The sequence below is a fragment of the Sphaerodactylus townsendi genome, linkage group LG09 (genome assembly GCF_021028975.2).
Source record: "Sphaerodactylus townsendi isolate TG3544 linkage group LG09, MPM_Stown_v2.3, whole genome shotgun sequence".
In the NCBI taxonomy this organism is placed as follows: domain Eukaryota; kingdom Metazoa; phylum Chordata; class Lepidosauria; order Squamata; family Sphaerodactylidae; genus Sphaerodactylus; species Sphaerodactylus townsendi.
This window is the reverse complement of record NC_059433.1, coordinates 71,004,462-71,024,079: the sequence shown is the minus strand read 5'-3', so window position 1 is coordinate 71,024,079 and position 19,618 is coordinate 71,004,462. Positions and strand designations below refer to the sequence as shown.

The window sequence follows — 19,618 nt, the reverse complement described above, 5'->3', positions numbered from 1 at the left end:
TAAGGCCGGGGGTGGGGGGGGGGGGGGGGGGGGCGTCAATGTGACACAGCTTAACCAAAAAAAAAAAGTTTTATCATTTCTTGTAGAAGAGCCCAGTGTGCCAATAGCTATAGAAAAATTATGAATAAACCTGTTTAGGGTATAGAACAGTGATGGCGAACCTTTTTGAGACAGAGTGCCCAAATTGCAACCCAAAGCCCACTTATTTATCGCAAAGTGCCTATGAGGCAATTTAACCTGAATAACCCCCTCGAGCAGGGGCCAGCTGCTGTAGCCTCCAGCAAGTTCCACATGCGCCACTCTGCACCTCTCTAGCATCTCTGCTGCCTGTGCCCCGGCTTGGCAGCCACCTTGGAGCACACAGGCACCAGGCCCATAAGCTGAGTCCCTCCCCTGCTGCCATTGCTGAGGTGCAGCACATCAAGTCCAGCGGCCCATGCCAGCCTAGGTGTGTGTGTGTGTGTAGAGTCCCTTGAACATGGCCGAACTCTGTGTGCGTGCCCACAGAGAGGGAGCTCTGGGAGTGCCACCTCTTTAGCACACACCGATGCCATGGGATTATGCATACACCACTGGTATAGAAGTTTAAGCAATGAAGACATGTTGCATCAGAGGGAAATGGTGACAAAAACTGAGGCAGGGAGCATTAAAAAAAGATACATTTAAGAACTGCATGAATGGCATCAGCCGGTGGGGAGGCACCCGCGATAACCTGTTTCTTCTCTTCCCCCCCATGTTTGTGTTTTATCTTCGACACGATCAGGCGCGCGAGTGGGAGCAGATAGAGCCGGAGCTGAGATTAGTGACGGATAACGAGCGGCATGAAGTGAGTTTTGAGCGATGTGAAGGAGAGGGAGGGCTGTTGGCATGCAGGAGGCAAAGCAGAGGAGAGACCGTAGAAATCCCGTCGGGGTCAGGAACGTCAGAAGAGGTGACAGTAGGTGGAAAGTGACGAGCGGAGAGAAAGGTGTGGGTCAGAGCTGTGTAGGTCCTCGGCAATCGAGGGCGGGCAGTCTGAGGGCAACCCAAATGGTCAAAGCTCTGGAATCCGTGCCCTACGAGGAGAGACTTAGGGAGCTGAGTATGTTTAGTTTGGGGAAGAGAAGGTTAAGAGGTGACATGATTGCCGTGTTTAGATGTTTGAAGGGATGTCGTGCTGGTGAGGTAGCAAGCTTGTTTTCTGCGGCTCCAGAGACTGGGGCCAGGAGTAATGGGGTCAAGGTGAAGAGATTCCACCTAAAAATTAGGAAGAACTTCCTGACAGTCAGTGCATTCTGCAGGAATGCACTACCCGGGAGTGTGGTGGAGTCTCCTTCTTTGGAGGTTTTTAAAGAGAGGTTGGATGGCCCTCTGTCAAGAGTGCTTTGATTGTGTGTTCCTGCATGGCAGGAGGCTTGGACTTCATGACCCTCGGGGTCTCTTCCAACTCTATGATTCTGTGATATCGTTTTGGAAGACACTACTGGCGAATGGAAATGCATTTCTGTTGTGCTTGGGCGGGGTAATATTTCAGGAGAGAATTTAGCGGATTTTTTTAAAAATAGGGGAATGTGGAGGTCTTTTGTCTTTTCTGCAGGAGGTGCGCTGAGTTGGTGGTGATATTCTGCTCCTTTTGGGCTTCCCTATTTGTTGGAGGTGGCGGATTATAAAATAAGATTCTAGCAGAACAGTGGATTCGCCAAAGCTGTTGGTGTCGCGTCCAGTGTTATACTGTGTTTGGTTTCTGTGGTTTCCTCCGCTTTGATTTATGGCAACAGTCTCAGATGTTCTGGATATAGACTTTGTATTTGTTTCATTCTTCGGAAGGAAAAAATCGCATTGTCCCTGCTCAGTTCTAGAATCAACTCCAGATAAGTCCTATGTTGGGGTACCAGCTACAGTTTGTAATAGGCCAGCGGTGCTGTGGGATTTATTTTTGAAGAGCTGTTACTAGAAAGGTCAGAGTAAGTTCGTAAGAGGCAGGCCTTCAGCCATGAAGACAGAAGAAGAAATTGCCTTGCAAGCATAAGCATTTATAAGCATTTTATTGTCATAGTGCACGCACAACGAAATTTACGGCAGCATTCCTCGAGGCGCACAATTTCAGACTCATGCCCCATCCTCACTTTCCCCTTCCTCCACCCATCCCTACACAGCCCCAAACACATCAACACGAAGCCGCAGAGTTCAGCATCGCCACAGCTATGGAGTAGAAGCTGTCTCTAAGCCTCTTTGTCCTAGTTTTGATAGACCTGTATCGTCTGCCGGATGGTAACAGTTCAAAAAGAGAGTGTGCTGGATGAGACGGGTCTCAGAATATTTTGGGCTTTTTTTAGGCTTCGGGAACTATAGAGTTCTTCCAAGGAGGAGAGAGGGCAGCCGATAATCCTCTGTGCAAAGTCCTTGCACTAATAAGTTACCAAAAAGAAAGAGAAGCAGTGCTTTTTAGTACATCAAATTCCGTTGGTTCGAGCATGCCACACTTCCTGTTTGAAGACACAGATTCAAGTTGAAGGAGCACCTTAGGAAACCAGCAAGATTTCCAGGGAATAAGATTTTGAGAATCAAAGCTCTTCATCAAATATAAAAGAAGAAAAAGAGGAGTTGGGTTTATATTGCCCCTTTCTCTCCTGTAAGGGGCTTACAATTTCCTTTCCCTCCCTCCCCTTTACAACAAACACCCTGTGAGGTAGGTGGGGCTGAGAGAGCTCCAAAGAACTGTGACCAGCCCAAGGTTATCCAGCTGATATGCCTCGGAGTGCGCAAGCTAATCTAGTTCACCAGATAAGCCTCCACAGCTCAAATGGCAGAGCGGGGAATCAAACCCGGTTCTCCAGATGAGCGTGCGCCTGCTGTTAACCACTACACCACGTTGGCTGGTAGGAATGGCGATCTGAGTCTTTATCCCAGAAGGCGGGTGTTGGAAAGAGTGGTTGCAAAGGCTGTAAAGGGACAATTCATATTGTAGTCAGCTTGGTTAGAGTAGAGGGAAAAGGCTTGGGGGCAGAAAATCAGAGTACATAGAAAGGTAAGAATCCCATGTCTCCATTCAGATGTGGGGGCTCGATGGTTCTTCACTTGTGAACGGGCCAGATTTCGAAGCTCAGCAGGGTTGGGCCTGGTTAGTATTTGGATGGGGGACCACCAAGGAAGTCCAGAATTGCTGTGCAGAAGCACGCAACGACAAACACTTTGTCCTTTGTCCTGAAAACCCTACGAGGTCACCAGGAGCCAGCTGTGACTGGATGACAAATAAATCAAATATGGAAAATCTTGAAAAGGAAGAGGTAGCTCCTTTTCCACTTCTTTCTTGGCTCAGGAAGAAGAAAGTCCAGGGGGGTGGAAGGCATATTTCCTGATATTTTTTCCCCCGAGGGCTTATGTTATTAAAGGTACATGCCCTCCAGATGTTATGGACTACAGTTCCCACCATCCCCTGCCAGCATCATGCTGGCAGGTGATCATGGGAACTGTAGTCCATAACTTCTGGAGGGCGGCAAGTTTGACACCTGTGTGTTAGAGGAACCAGATCTGATCATGGCTCATCGTAGATGGGAAATCCATTTGCGACTGCATCAAATAGCCCTTCCCTTAGAAGCTTTTAAAGCATACCCTGTTAGGGCCTCTAAATAAATTATGGACCGACATGAAAACTTTCTGTGTTCTGGAGCAGTGGATTTCCACACATTTCTTTGTGGAGAATGCTCATGTGACGGGATTGCCACCCAGTGGACGGAACCTGGGGCCGGGTGCTGAGGCCTACCAAAAATGGCAGCCTTTTGTATATTTTCTGAAATGCGACTAAATCGATTGTAAACGTATGCAAAGCATTCTCTGCGGTGTAACATGAATCGCAGGTGGTGACTTTTGTAACCGAATGGCTTATAAATTATACGTACCAAGTAAAAGGTAAAGTTTCCCCTTCAGTCGTGTTCGACCCTGCAAGCAGTGATTTCATAGGCAAGCCATTTTTGTGGGGTAGTTTGCCATTGCTTTCCTCGACTTTTCTTTACCCCCTAGCTATGTGCTAGATCAGTGGTGAATTCCCCAGATAAGCCTCCACAGCTCAGGTGGCAGAGCTGGGAATCAAACCCGTTTCCTCCAGATTAGAATGCACCTGCTCTTTACCACTATGCCACTGCTGCTCCTTAATTGTGTTACATAGCACTGTATAATCATATAGTCTGTATACGAATATGTACATACACTAACTCCGTACATGACATAATATAAGCAAGGAACAGGAACAACAAAACTAACAAAGTACACCATTAAGGAACCTTGCCAGGAAAGCTGAAAAATGCTGTCTCATCGGCCCCTGCCCGCACGGCCAAGTCCTTGTTTCGCAGTTTCAGTCACGTTGATGTGATTTCAAGAGCAGGTTCTGGGAAATCGGACGTGGAGTGGCGTGGAAAAGAGTACTTAGTTCTTCCCTCATGTGACAGAAATCCTCAGTGAGAATTGGCTGCCTTTCCATTTTTTCACCCAAAAACGTTGGTTCTTTTAGATCAGTGGTGGCGAACCTATGGCACGAGTGCCAGAGGTGGCACTCAAAGCCCTCTCTGTGGGCACGCGCAAACAGAGTCGTCCCCCCCCCCATCTAGGCTGGCCTGGGCCGCTGGGCTCAATTATTAGCATTAAACCTAAGACCTAATTTTGGGGAAGGAGTGTAGGTAACCCTGTTAAGCTCTGTTAAACCCCACTGATTTTCATGCAAAGAACTAAAGTGCAATCCTGTACCTGGCAGTAAGCTCGGCAATAGGGCTTGCTTTTGAGTAAACCCTCCTAGGGTCGTGATTCACCCGTTGGAAGAGTTGCATGGTTGCTTCAAAGCCAAGCCACCGATTACCACCAAGCTTACTCCCGAGTAACACATGCCTTGGAGCCAACCTTTTTTTCTAAACGAAAACCTCAGTATTCAGGATAAATTGCCGTGTTGGCACTTTGCAATAAATAAGTGGGTTTTGGGTTGCAATTTGGGCACTCGGCCTCAAAAAGGTTTGCCATCACTGTGCTAGATACTCATTTACAGACCAAGGAATGGATGGATGGCTGAGTTGACCACGAGCCAGCTGCCAGGATAACCACTACGCCACGCGGCTACTATGTACCAAGTAGAACCCTGTAATTTACTGTTTAAACAAAATGAGTGATATCTTGTGGTGATCGAAGTTATGGCTGACTACGGTTTTCAAGGGTTTTCAATACAAGAGATGTTTGGAGGTGGTTTGCCCTTGCCTGCCTCCATGTCACCACCCTGGTATTTCTTTGAGGTCTCCCATCCAGATGCTAACCAGGGCTGACCCTGCTTAGCTTCCGAGACCTGACAAGATTGAACTGTCCTGGGCTATTGAGGTCAGAGCAAAAGCAGATATCTGCACTGGCCGGGAATCAGACTCAAGCCTTCTGTTTGGTAGTCAAGAATTACACTGCTGAATCATCAGTGCATCTTGGCGGTGAAGAAGAAGAGTTTGGACTTATATCCCACCTTCCTCTCCTGTAAGGAGACTCAAGGTGGCTTACAAGCTCCTTTCCCTTCCTCTCTCCACAACAGAGGTAGGTGGGGCTTCGAGAGCTCTCGATGAACTGTGACTGGCTCAAGGTCACCCAGCAGGAATGTAGGAGTGCGGAAACACACCTGGTTCGTCAGATAAGCCTCTGCCACTCAGGTGGAGGAGTGGGGAATCAAACCCGGTTCTCCAGATTAGAATCCACCTGCTCTCAACCACTACACCACACTGGCATCCTACATCCTCCCAGCATCTGGAGCAAGGTGTATCCTTTTAACCACTACACCACACCGATTGTTTGAGAACAACCTGAATAGACAACATGTTGCTATGTTGTATGCAGTTTTAACTATAATGTAGAGATGGTTTGACCTAACCCTCCACTAGATACCTGGCAGTGTATTTATGTAGGTGATAGATGTCAGAGGCCTAACGAAGGTGACTCTACCATGTTTGGGGTATGAGAAGGCATGAAGCTTTCTAGAGGCCAGTCATGGGTGGCTTTCATAAGTGAGCTGCTTCCCTGAAGTGTGACCACAGTAAGGATTTAGTGTGGCCTGAAGTATTTCACTGTATTCTGAATCACCCATCTGCCTGTTTTGAAGAACATAAGAAAGAGCCTGCTGGATCAGACCAGAGTCCGTCTAGTCCAGCACTCTGCTACTTGCAGTGGCCCACCTTTGGGATCTCACATGCAGGATGTGAAGAAATGGCCTGCTGCTGCTGCTGCTCCCAAGCACCTGGTCTCCTAAGGCATTTGCAACCTCAGATCAAGGAGGATCATGATTGGTAGCCAAAGATCGACTTCTCCACCATAAGTGAGCAGCAGTGGCGTAGGAGGTTCAGAACTCGTGTATCTAATCTGGAGGAACCGGGGTTGATTCCCAGCTCTGCTGCCTGAGCTGTGGAGGCTTATCTGGGGAATTCAGATTAGCCTGTGCACTCCCACACACGCCAGCTGGGTGACCTTGGGCTAGTCACAGCTTCTCGGAGCTCTCTCAGCCCCACCCGCCTCACAAGGTGTTTGTTGTGAGGGGGGAAGGGCAAGGAGATTGTCAGCCCCTTTGAGTCCTGCAGAGAGAAAGGGGGGATATAAATCCAAACTCCTCCTCCTCCTCCTCCCTCCCTCCCTCTTCCTCCTCCTCCTCCTCCTCCTCCTCCTCCTCCTCCTCCTCCTCCTCCTCCTCCTCCTCCTCCTTCTTCCCAAGCCCCTATTAAAGCTATCCAGGTGAACCAGATCATACTTTTTAGTGAACCAGATCATACTTTGTGGCACAACAGCCAGTATTTTTCATGGGAAACCTGTTTTTAAGCATCACGAGTCCGCCAAGAAGGTCTTTCTGTTTTGTTGATGCTAAGGCAGAATTGGTAAAGCTGAATGCAGCATTAACTCCCACACACCCCGCCCCACTTAAACATTTTTTTTCAATACTTCACTGCTGTTTCTCTTGCTTTCTTGGCCTGGTTTTTGAAGATGCAGCTTCACTTGTCTTCCCTGGATTGCCCCTATAATTATGTGCATAAGGTATCCATATTTTAGTGAGATAAAGGTTCTGTTCTGGCTCAGGCAAACCTGATTTCATCAGATCTCGGAAGCTACGCTGGCTTGGTTTTGGTTAGTCCTTGAATGGGTCCAGGGTTGATATGTAGGGGAAAGCAAGGCAAACCACCTCTGAATGTCCTGTGTCTTCCAAACCTTCAGGATTTCCAAAAGTCAGCTGCAACTTGAGGACTCTTCCGAAGGTTCAAGCCTTATACCTGACAGGAATGGTACCTGGTCATTGAGGGGCATTCCTAGCTTGATGGGTTTTTGCAACAGTGAATACTTTCACTTCAATGCAAGATATCGGTTGGAACCAGAGGTGGGATCCAGCAGGTTCTCTCAGGTTCCTGAGAGTAGGTTACAAATTATTTGTGTGTGCCGAGAGGGGGTTACTAATGGGTGATTTTGCCACGTGATTTTTGCCTTAGTCACGCCCCTCCTCTCAGCAGTAGCGCGCAGAACTTGAAGTAGTCTAGCAGGAGGTGCACCGGCATGTGTGGCAGCCTGTGCCTGCGTGCATTCGTTTCTCGCCCAAGGACCGGCACAGCGGCTGCGTCCTTGCCACAGCCCCGCCCAGGAATGCCCCGCCCCCGGAATGCCCGGCCACGCCTCTGTCGTGCCCCACCCAGCCCCATTGGTGCTATGCCACAGTTTGAATCCCACCACCATGGGAACCTGTTACTAAAATTTTTGGATCCCATCACTGGTTGGAACCTACCTGGCATATGCAGTGGATCTTTCCTTTCTCTTTCCCTTGATGTTTATGGCTTGACACCTTTGTAGATAACTAGGCTGACCCTGCCGGATTACTGCTGAGGGAAAACAGGATGTGTCTGTCAGCCTGTGGGGGTAAACAGCCAGGTGTATCTTTCCCTATTGCTGACCTTGGGGCACCGAAGCTCTAAAACAACTCTTGTCACACATTCTCTGGGAAACGTGGAGAAGGGACCTTTGGGGAATAAAGGTCTAGCACAGGGGTAGGGAACCTGCGGCTCTCCAGATGTTCAGGAACTGCAATTCCCATCAGCCTCTGTCAGCATGGCCAATTGGCCATGCTGGTAGGGGCTGATGGGAGTTGTAGTTCCTGAACATCTGGAGAGCCGCAGGTTCCCTACCCCTGGTCTATCAGAACTGGCTTTCTCAAGCTGGGTGGTTCTTTGCCTTTCAATAAATGTTTCACTGCCAGAATCACTAGGGTGTTGCAGTTTTCCTGGATCCTCTGAAGACGCCAGCCACAGATGCAGGCGAAACGTCAGGAGAAAATGCTACTGGAACGCGGCCATACAACCCAGAAAACCCGCAACACCCTAATCTAATTTGTTTATTGTCTAAGGAACTGAGACCTAGCTGACCTCAGATGTGATTCAGGATACCACTCTCAGAATGCAATCCATTTGTTTTTGGGTTGTCTAACTTTGAGCGTGTGTAATCAGTGGGGGATGTCTTCCCCTTCCTCAATGTTGCTTTCTAATGCCATTAAAATTGTTTTGTTCTGTCAGTTTAACGGTATTAAAGAAACGGCAGGCAATTTATTTGCCATCCAGGGTCCCCCCGGAAATACGTAGCTGTGTAGTGGAGGACCCTAAACTTGGTGTACTCTATGTTATGGATTGCTCAAGGTTCTTCTGAAGTTAGCTTAAAATGTTGGACTTCAGCCCTTGAACGTTCTTCTTGCTGTGGATTATAAATAATGAACATTCGTAAGAGCTTCTTAAAATTGTATCCTTGCTGCGGCTTTTTCAAGCGGAGCTGCTGTAAACTGTCAAATGGTCTACAGGCGTGCTCTTCTGAAATCTCGTATGTAGACTTCCAAACATTGCCCTGGCAAATACCAGGAGATTTGGGGGACAGAGCTTGAGGAGGATGTAATTTTTGGATGACCCTCCAGCTGCCTCTCCTTGTCTAGAGGAGAAAGAAACCTTATAGGAACTATAACGGCTTGAAAAAGAATCTTCAAAATACAAACTAAATCCGGAGGTTTGTAATAGCCTACCTGCAGATATTATATTAATAATATTTTGAGTTGTTACTGAGAAAACAAAGACAGAATTGTATTCCAATTGATTATAGGTTTAAATATTACTCATTTTGTAAGTATAAGTACGCATTAGTGTAATTACTTTGGTCTTTACCTGTTGTACACCTGCCTTGATCACTATTGTGGAGCGAATAGACATTCTGCAAGCCACGTTCCGTCTTGTTTCCTGGTTGCTTCTGATAAGTTGTGTGCTGGATAGAAAGCGATTTGGTCCCTACAGATAAATTGCCATCTGCCCTACAAATGGCACATGTTCCCACAAATGCTTAGGAAGCAGCCTCATTTTGCCTAGTGGATAAAGTGGCTGTCAACTAACAGATCTTTGGGTTCATTATTCATTTATGGGACATAGTTTACAAACCCTTGTCTTGTTTAAACAGCTTTCTTAGCAGGCGTGTCGCGTTGATTTATTATTTTTAGAGCGCTTATGAGCCGCCTTTCTACCTTGCGAATCTCAATGTAGGACATAGGTGAAACATACACATTATACCCCGTAAGTAAAAGCTGTGAAAGCAGGTTCTCACCAGTTCCCGAGAGTGGGTTACTAATTATTTGTGTGTGCCGAGAGGGGATTACTAATTGGGTCTGCTTTTCCATTAGAAATTCCATTAGGTCCAAAAATCATAAAGTCCTATTGTTTCCTATGTGGCTGGTTAGCGAAGGTAGAAAATGGGATAATTCTCCCTGTTGGGCTGTTTTAAAAACATGTTTTAGAAATATGGTAAAGTTCCTTGTTTAAGGAAAGTCTCCTTCTTTTGATTTCTAGAAACAAAATTAAGTATTTGAAAGTATGAAGTATTTGACAGGCAGTCAATGATAGGAGAAGTCGTTGTTTCTGTTGGCAGTAGACAATAGGACTTGCTAGAATGAGTTTAAATTATGGACAGAAAGATACCAGCTGGAAATGAGGAACTTTTTTTTACAGTAAGAGTTTTTTTACAGTAACAGAGAAATTATTAATGCCCCACCCCCGGAATGCCCGGCCACACCCCCGTTGCCACTGTTTGAATCCCACCACCCTGGGAACCTGTTACTAAAATTTTTGGATCCCACCACTGTATGAAACATAAAAGGTGACAGTTTAAAATCTCAGGTCTGCCGATAGATAAAAAAGCAAATTAGTCAAATGCAGTCTTAAATAAAACCCACTGAAAACTGAGCATGCTTTTTGCAAGTTTCTCATCTGTGTGCCTTGAAAATGACTATTTCACAGCCCTACAATGAAATAGGAAACACTTGGCTACCTTATTAAGTTGCTTGGACCATGTGCTATATGTGTTGCTCAACATAAGCCTGATCCTCTCACGTGGACATCTGTTATGACTGTGTAGCATAGACCAGACAACTTGGTTTGCTGGGCTCCACCTCTGTATCATTGTCAAAGGGGAACCATCAGTCTAAGGCAGGGGTAGGGAACCTGCGGCTCTCCAGATGTTCAGGAACTACAATTCCCATCAGCCCCTACCAGCATGGCCAATTGGCCATGCTGACAGAGGCTGATGGGAATTGTAGTTCCTGAACATCTGGGGAGCCACAGGTTCCCTACCCCTGTTCCAGTCCTTTTATTTAGTAACAACTCCTGTACTTCCTGGTGTACCTGGAAACACACACACCCCTATTTTACAACTTGTTAACTCTTAGCTATAATCACTGGTCCCTTATTGTTTTATTATTTCCCTTTCTTATAAAGAAGAGTTTGGATTTATACCCTGCCTTTCCTGTAAGGAGACTCAAGGTAGCTTACAAACTCCTTTCCCTTCCTCTCCCCACAGCAGACCCCTTTTGAAGTAGGTGGGGCAGAGAGAGTCCTGAGAGAACTGTGACTGGCCCAAGGTCACCCAGCAGGCTTCATATGTATGAGGGGGGAAACGAATTCACCAGATTAGAGTTCATAAGAATATAAGAACATAAGAACGAGCCAGCTGGATCAGACCAGAGTCCATCTAGTCCAGCTCTCTGCTACTCGCAGTGGCCCACCAGGTGCCTTTGGGAGCTCACATGCAGGATGTGAAAGCAATGGCCTGCTGCTGCTGCTGCTCCCGAGCATCTGGTCTGCTAAGGCATTTGCCATCTGAAGCCAAGGAGGATCAAGATTGATAGCCAAAGATCAACACCTCCACAATACATACAATAAATAAGTTGAGTTAAAATCAATTTACAGACTCTATAAAAACGTAGCAGCATTACAAATATAGTATGATAAAAGTACAACAATAGTGCAATAAGGGTTATTATTATGACTGCTTAAGTGTATAAATTATTTCTCTCAGCAGTTCTCTGATTTCACTGTATGTGAAGTCTCTACTTTCGAATTTGAGCAAGGGGTCATGTCATGTCATCTCTCTCTGTCTCTCTGTCTCTCTGTCTGTGTGTGTGTGTGTGTGTGTATGTATGTGTGTATGTGTGTGTGTAAATATACACACACACAGACATACACACCACCCACCCACCCACCCACCCACACAAGTTCTCAGCTCCAAATACCTGAGTTTGTGCCCAGGCCCCCATCTCACATGACATCATGGGATCATGTCATCTCTGTCTTTCTATCTGTCTCCTAAAGAGTGTGGCCCTGATGCAGACTTGTCGATAGCATTTTGTACATTTTACGAAGCTCTGTGTGCATTCATGCAGAATCTTACTACAGCACATCATTTGCTCATGTAGAAGTTTCCATGTGTTTTGAATATATACCTGCTATTTTATGTTCCTTATTTTTCATGAGGGAAAAAAAAATCAAAATACCGATCTTGGAATATTTTAAGTCTTCCCTTCTCTGATAGCCTGTTGGATTTCCTTTTGTCCAAACAGAGCAGCTAATCTCCTCTCTCTCTCCTCCTTCTTCCTCTCTCCCCTCTGCGAAGGACTGGATAGCTTTGGTTAAAGCGGCAGCGGTGGCGGCAGCCAAAAACAAAGCTGGAGCGAAGCCGCGGACCAGCGCAAACAGCAATAAAGACAAAGAGGAAAGGAAATGGTTCAAAGTCCATTCGAAGAAGGAGGAGTCGTCGTCGACCTCGACGATCGTCCAGGAAGTTCAGAAGAAGGAAGAGCAGCCTACATCCAGTGAGACTTTTGGTACAAATGAAATTGCTCTTCCCCCACCCACCCCCTTAGTATGGAAGAACATAAGAAAGAGACTTGCTGGATCAGACCAGAGTCGATCTAGTTCAGGACTCTGCTACTCGCCCTCATTAAAGAGAGGCTGTTAGCAATGGACTATCAACAACTGCAGAGCTTGGCAAATAAATCTTGTTCACCAACGAATATGTCAATTCCTTTCATGCAGGGATACCCAGCCTATTATATTACAGCGCTCACAAACCCCATACACAGGAGAGCCTATATGCTGGCTAGATTTAACATCATGCCATCTCTGTTACATAGAGGAAGACTTAAAGGTCTTCCAAGCGATAAGAGGTTCTGTCCCTGTAGCATAGGACAGCTGGATTCCATCCCACACATTCTCCTGAACTGCTTATTATACCAAGAACTCCGATCCAGTTTGTTATCCCAAGTTATAGACTCTATGATTGATTATACTGAATCAGATAAAGTAGTTATGCTTTTAAATTGTCAGGATTTTCATTGTTGCCTTATAGTGGCAAAGTTTTTGTCAGAAGTTTGTAAGCTGAATGTATGACAAACGCAAAGTTTTTTACTATTCACTTTTTAACTGGAACTGTATTTTTATACTATATGCCAATAAAGGCTTATTGAATTGACTCTGCTACTCGCAGTGGCCCACTAAGTGCCTTTGGGAGCTCACATGCAGGATGTGAAAGCAATGGCCTTCTGCTGCTGCTGCTCCAGTCCCTGAGCACCTGGTCTGCTAAGGCATTTGCCATCTCAAGTCAAGGAGGATCAAGATTGATAGCCAAAGATCAACAGCTCCATAAATCTATCCAAGCCCCCTTTAAAGCTATCCTGGTTAGTGGCCATCGCCACCTTCTGTGGCAGCATATTCCGAACACCAATCACATGTTGCGTGAAGAAGTGTTTCATTTTATTAGTCCTAATTCTTCCCCCCAGTATTTTCAATGAATGCCCCCTGGTTCTAGTATTGTGAGAAAGAGAGAAAAAATTCTCTGTGTCGACATTTTCTACCCCATGCATAATTTTATAGACTTCAATCGTATCCCCCCTCAAACGCGAAGTTTTTTACTATTCACTTTTTAACTGGAACTGTATTTTTATACTATTGTGTATATGCCAATAAAGGCTTATTGAATTGACTCTGCTACTTGCAGTGGCCCACCAGGTGCCTTTGGGAGCTCTCATGCAGGATGTGAGAGCAATGGCCTTCTGCAGCTGTTGCTCCCGAGCACCTGGACTGTTAAGGCATTTGCAATCTCAGATCAAAGAGGATCAAGATTGGTAGCCATAAATCGACTCCTCCTCCATAAATCTGTCCAAGCCCCTTTTAAAGCTATCCAGGTGAGTGGCCATCACCACCTCCTGTGGCAGCATATTCCAAACACCAATCACATGTTGCATGAAGAAGTGTTTCCTTTTATTAGTCCTCATTCTTTCCCCCAGCATAGACTTCAATCACATCCCCCCTCAGCCGTCTCCTCTCCAAACTAAAGAGTCCCAAACGCTGCAGCCTCTCCTCATAAGGAAGGTGCTCCAGTCCCTCAATCATCCTCGTTGCCCTTCTCTGCACTTTTTCTATCTCTTCGATATCCTTTTTGAGATGTGGCGACCAGAACTGAACACAGTACTCATGCAAAGGCAGGCCATGGCAAACCACCGGTCATCCCTTGCCTTGAAAAACATACGGGATTGCCTCAGGTCATCTGAGACTTGATGGTGCTTTCCACCACCGCTATATTTTATTTATACTGTAAGCCACATTTTCTCTTGGACCTCCTAGAGATTAGAACTGTGCAAAATAAAACTGTGTGGAAACGTGTGGGAGGATAATTTCAAATAGCTAACGGGCTTTGTGAAATTTTACCTCGTTTCATTATAAGTGCCGTGAGTATTTGCTTTTAGGTGTCTTCAGAGTGGGCTCAGTACACGATCTCTTCCTTTTGTTCACAGGATTCCCGCTAGTGGACGTCCCAAAGATTGCCTTTGTGCAGGCCGAGAACGCGTTGGCACACAAGAGGAAAAATAACCTCGGCAACTCGTTTCAGGCAAAGAGGGCGCGTCTCAATAAGATCACCGGTAAGCTCTTCTCGAGCAGTTGGCGGCGGGGCTGCTTTTCCTGTGTCTGCTCCGTTATTGAACCGTGCCGCTGGTTTAATTACCGCCGGGTCCAAATTGCCGAGCAAAACCATTTCAGCCGTGCTCGATCATTGTGGTTGTAACGATCACCTGCCATTTACCACTTGGAGCGTTTATTATTTGGATCGACATCATTTGTTTTACATTATTATTATTATTATTATTATTATTATTATTATTATTATTATTATTATTATTATTATTATTATTATTATTATTATTATTATTATTAATTCGATTTGATAAACCTCCCTACCCCCGAAGGGCTCAGGGCGGTGTATAGCAAACAACAACAAATATAATAAAACAAATTGAATAACCCCAGTTAAAATACAAAACCTTAAAACTAGAGCAGCAGCATCCATCAATAAATAGTTAATAATTAATGATAATAAAGGGCGTCTGGCATCACACCCCAGTGATCAAATCCTGGGAGTGGTCAAATTCTGGGAGGGGGCTGGCAGATGGTCAGCTACACAGGGCAATGAGAGGGGCGGAATCAGCGGCCGGTCCCCCCAAAAACCCGGTGGAACAGCTCAGTTTTACAGGCCCTGCGGAACTCCCCAAGGTCCCGCAGGGCCCTAACTGCTGGAGAAAGAGTGTTCCACCAGGCAGGGGCCAGGGCAGTAAATGCCCTGGCCCGTGTGGAGGCCAGCCGCATCATAGAGGGACATTTGTCATTTATTACCTAGTTCATAATACAGAATCATATGTGCCGTGCTGAATCCCTGTGCTGCAAATCCATAACCGCCATTCGTGTCTGCATCTGCAGATAATTCTGTGCAAGAACCCTGCAGGGCATTAATTGGGCTCCTGCGGATCTGTAATGAGCAGGAGAGGTCTTCTTCGTGGCAGCCCCATGGTTCTGGACCAGCCTCCCTAAGGGAGGTATGCCTGGCCCCCTCTCTTCCAGTCTTTAGAAGGCAACTGAAGACCGTTTTACTTAGGATAGCGTTTGGTTAAAGCACTTCTGAACCGTGATTTTAAATGTTGGTTGAATGTCTTTTTGTGTACTGTATTTTATTTATATTGTAAGGCAGCTTGAGCTCCATAAGGAAGGAAGATGGCAAACAAGTTAGTTATATAAATGAAATAATAGTATGTGAGCTGAAAGAAACTAGGGGAGAAGACAGGGGAGAGGATGGGAAAGGGGTCTGTTGTGGGGAGAGGAAGGGAAAGGAGTTTGTAAGCCCCTTTGAGTCTCCTTTCAGGAGAAGAAGTGGGGTTTAAATCAAAACACTTTTTCATCTTTTCTACTTCTGCTGCTGCTTCTGCTGCTTCTTACAAAAATCAACCTGGAGGGATCTCTTGAAATCTTAAACCTAGCAGGGGTCTGCAACCTGCGGTTCTCCAGATGTTCATGGACTACAATTCCCATCAGCCCCTGCCAGCATGGCCAATTGGCAGGGGCTGATGGGATTTGTAATCCATGCACATCTGGAGAGCCGCAAGCTGCAGACCCTGGATCAAAGTTGATACAAAAAGAATGTCTGATCCAGGTGCATTCAGGCGCTCAGGAGATCTAAAACTTCTTGAACCGACATCAGACCAGAGAAAAAGGGGTTATAAGGTCGACTGCTACTTCTACTCCTGGGAAGATCCAGTTGGGTAGACTTTTCCACGACTTCCGTATGCTCTGCTTTTCGCCATCCGCAAGCTTCTGCTTTTCTCCAGTTCGCAACGGAGTAACTGAAAGCAGCCCGGTGTTTGTGCTTTCCCTCTTGCTTCAGGCTTGCTGGCATCCAAAGCTGTCGGCGCTGACGGTGCTGAAAAAAAGGAAGGCAGCAAAGAAGCAGCTCCAGTCTTGGAGCAGGTATGAAATTGCCGCATTTGATTCTTTTGTGAGGGTCCTTCTGGAATGTACCATGGGAAATGCCGGGTGTCCATGATAACTTAAAATATGCGCTGCCAGACAGGAAATCGTAGGGGACTAAAGAATCGTTGGTATGTTTACACCTGACCGATACTGGAAGCAAGCCTGCCGTCCTAAGAATGCATTTATAGGGAAGCTGGTTCAGATGGGTTGGACTGGACTCCCGCAGGGCGTGCTTAGGATCGGACAGCTTGGCGTCCCAAAATCACGACTACCTTCATTTTCGTAAGCAAACATCCCAAGAGTCGCAAGCTCGGGAGGTGTCTGTTTTTTTCCCAGGTACCGTTTCAATATAGCCAGAATTGTACCCGCAAGTGGCTTAGACCCTTGACACAAATTCAGTTTTGTGCTTTCGACACAGGGTTTTCTCTCTCTCTCTCTCTCTCTCTCTGTTTTTTTTTGACATCTAGCAAAACTTCTTTTGTAAGAAGTTTCCTTTCTATTGTAAGAATTGGTGTTGTAAAAACTTGTGTGTGTTTTATGAACTGTTCAATGAGCCATACTTTTTTTTTCTTTTTTTCTTTTTTTTTTTTGCTAGGATGTATATTTTTTAATAAATATATAAAAGGAACACGAAAAAACATTGTAGGGAGTCTGGTTTGAGCCCCTGTCTGAAGTGGGAGAGGGTCATACGCCGTCCTCCGCGGCCTCCTCCTCCGTTCCCTCTGGCCTCTGTCACCTCTTGCTGGCGGCTTGGTTACTAACAACAGGGCTAGATCACTAACCGTGCCCAGAACTGCTGCTTATGCTCTAGGTAATGCCCGGAGGTTACTTCCCTTTCTGAAAGCAATGTTAAACATCCTGTTTTGGGGGCAGGAGGATTGGTATACCCAGCAGAACAAGCAATCACCCCCTCCCCCTTTTCCTCAGAATAGTCCAGTCCTGTGCCCAAGTTACAGTGAATGCATGTACAGTTTGTGTACAGCGTGCATTTGATTTTTTCTTCACATGTGCGTTGAGTAAGTCTCATGTTACCTTCAGTGCGCGCACAGCTGAATATGTGCTTGAAACAGCAGATATATGCAGGTATGGTTTCCAGTTTTATTTGTAAAGCGAGCATGCCATCGGCTCTCGTTGCAAACAGATGTACATACATGGAAGACACGTGGAAGTTCGCTGCAGTGTTTGAACAGGGCTTCTGTGGCGCACGATTAAGGGTAATGCAGTTTGCGCCTTCAAACAGCACAACTGCTGCTCACAAGTAATGAGTCCACTCTGTCAGGTGGGTTGGCAAGTAGATCTGTCGACAGAGGATTCCAGCTTGAAACAGATCTCCTTCAGTAGGGCGTTGTGGGTTTTCTGGGTTGTATGGCTGTGTTCCAGTAGCATTTTCTCCTGACTCTTCGCCTGCGTCTGTGGCTGGCATCTTCAGAGGATTCTGAAGATTCCAGCCACAGATGCGGGCAAAACGTCAGGAGAAAATCCTTTGAAGATGCCAGCCACAGATGCAGGCAAAACGTCAGAAGAAAATGCCATACAACCCGGGAAACCCACACCCCCTAGTGATTCCGGCCATGAAAGCCTTCGACAATACCGATCTCTTTCAGCTGGAAAGTTAGCAGAGAAGTCTTAGGCGGGATCACGGGGCCGGTCAGTGGAGCCAACTTTGCTTGTGGGCTTTCAGCTTCATACACGACGCCCCTCTTTGAGGAAATCCCGTTACCTTCAACCCGACCGGCCAGTGCAACACTGGACAGCCTTTTGAGTGTGAACACCTCGCTTTCTGTGTGGCAACCAGATGCACTTGTCAAGTGAGAAACGAAAAGTAGGAAGGAATTTTCCTGTGTAAATGCCCTCTGTGGCCACCACAGCACCACCAGCTGCTGAGTGTGAATGAGAGTGGGGTGCCCCCTTGGGTGTTCGTGCATCACCCTTGGAGGAGTGGGTGTAATGTCCACTAGAGCCTCTCTCTCCCTCTCTGTCTTGTAGATTTGCTCTCAACCTGTTTAGCACTGTCTTCGGGCACAAGTCTCTCATGGCGGTGTTCCTGTGTTGACTAGAGAGAGTCCTAAACCTACAGGCCCTTCCGCTTGTTCAAATCAGAGCCTTAATATAGCTTTAAATTTGGCTGTTTTGTCTTAGCTCTTTAGTGGATGGTAGATTAAAAACAAAAGCAAAACACCTCCCCGTTCTTATTTCAGCCTTGCTACCGTTCACCATAAAACAGTCCCTTTTCAAAACTTGCCTACATCCTGTTACTTAAGAGGGTCTGAAGAACTATTGCAAGTGTTCTTTATTGCTCCTGTACCACTTCAAGGAACGCACAGTTTATGGGGTATGTGCGGCTTTCATTGACTGCACATTCTCAGATTTTACTGCTGAATCTAGGTATGGGGCTTCTGTTATGTCATTCCTCCTGCGCTCCTCAACCTGACATTGGTGACTGTTTCCATCCAGGTCAAAATGGAGTCAAGTCTGCCCGTGGTTTAAGAGTCCTGCTTCCATTTTAACTTGGTTGGGTGGCGGGCCACCCCAAGTGGTGGGGTTCAGTTAGGTGCGCATGAGGCCCTCCTAGGGAGTCTTGGCTTATAAAGTTTACCTGAGGCACGATGACCGTTCTTGAGTCACTGTGAAGTCAACTGATTGTCATAATAATTTGGCATAAATCATAGTATGTTTCCATGTCTTGCAGCTTCTGCATGCTGGCAAGAACACAGGGGTGTTACAGAAAACATAATCTGTGAAGTCCCCCCCCCCCCGACCCCGTGTTATTTCTAGTTCACCTTGGCCCATGCCCTAAAACGATTTAGTGTGTGCGTTCCGGCTCTCAGTCCACAGTGTTTCCTGCCCCACTGGCAGGATAGAGAACTGGACACCCTAATTAAAACTGAACTAGATTTTATGGGGGGGGGGGCAGCCCTGGTTCGGTACGAGACTTGACATTTTTCTGTGGCCACCCTGTTTTCTCGATGAGGTGGAGCTTTTAAAGATACTAATTATACAGACGGCGGCCCACAAACTACCAAGACAGAAGGTAGAGCAGACTTTATAAAATCAGGTTGTTGGAATGTCGGAACACTGCCCTTAAATCGGGATCCTTCACTTCCTGTTAACGTTCCCTGTATGCCCCTGCAGATAAGGGACCACCCAGCAGGGGGAGCTCCCCCGGGTGGCTTAGTTCTGCACAGCACTTGGGAGCAGTTAGAGTAGGGGTGTCCAACTCTGGCGCTTCAGATGTCCATGGACTACAATTCTCATCACCCCCTTCTGGAATGGCCAATGGGCCATGCCAGCAGAAGCTGATGAGAATTGTAGTTCATGAATATCTGAAGCGCCAGAGTTGGACACCCCTGGATTTGAGGGGCTATTGCTGATTGTCGCTTAACTAGACCTTAATAAAGACTGGGTTCCTACACGTTAACTCCCCATAATCCAAACCACAGTGTGCCAGAAACAGCGAGGAGCAGATGACAATATTTCTCACCAGATGTGCCTGCCACCATGTA

The 19,618-nt window shown here is 46.4% G+C and overlaps 1 protein-coding gene across 4 annotated transcripts in view; it reads left to right on the top strand.

The window, feature by feature from the left end:
- Positions 1-19,618, top strand: part of PHF20L1 (PHD finger protein 20 like 1) — a 76,186-nt gene that overhangs the window by 26,822 nt on the left and 29,746 nt on the right. Inside the window, exons 6-9 of one of the 4 annotated variants that reach the window (XM_048508049.1) lie at positions 764-826; positions 11,935-12,145; positions 14,114-14,239; positions 16,030-16,112. In XM_048508049.1, coding sequence (XP_048364006.1) covers positions 764-826; positions 11,935-12,145; positions 14,114-14,239; positions 16,030-16,112 — 483 coding nt within the window. Of the gene's footprint in view, positions 1-763; positions 932-11,934; positions 12,146-14,113; positions 14,240-16,029; positions 16,113-19,618 lie in introns of all 4 variants that reach the window. The other 3 variants (XM_048508048.1, XM_048508047.1, XM_048508050.1) reach the window with 3 other exon arrangements.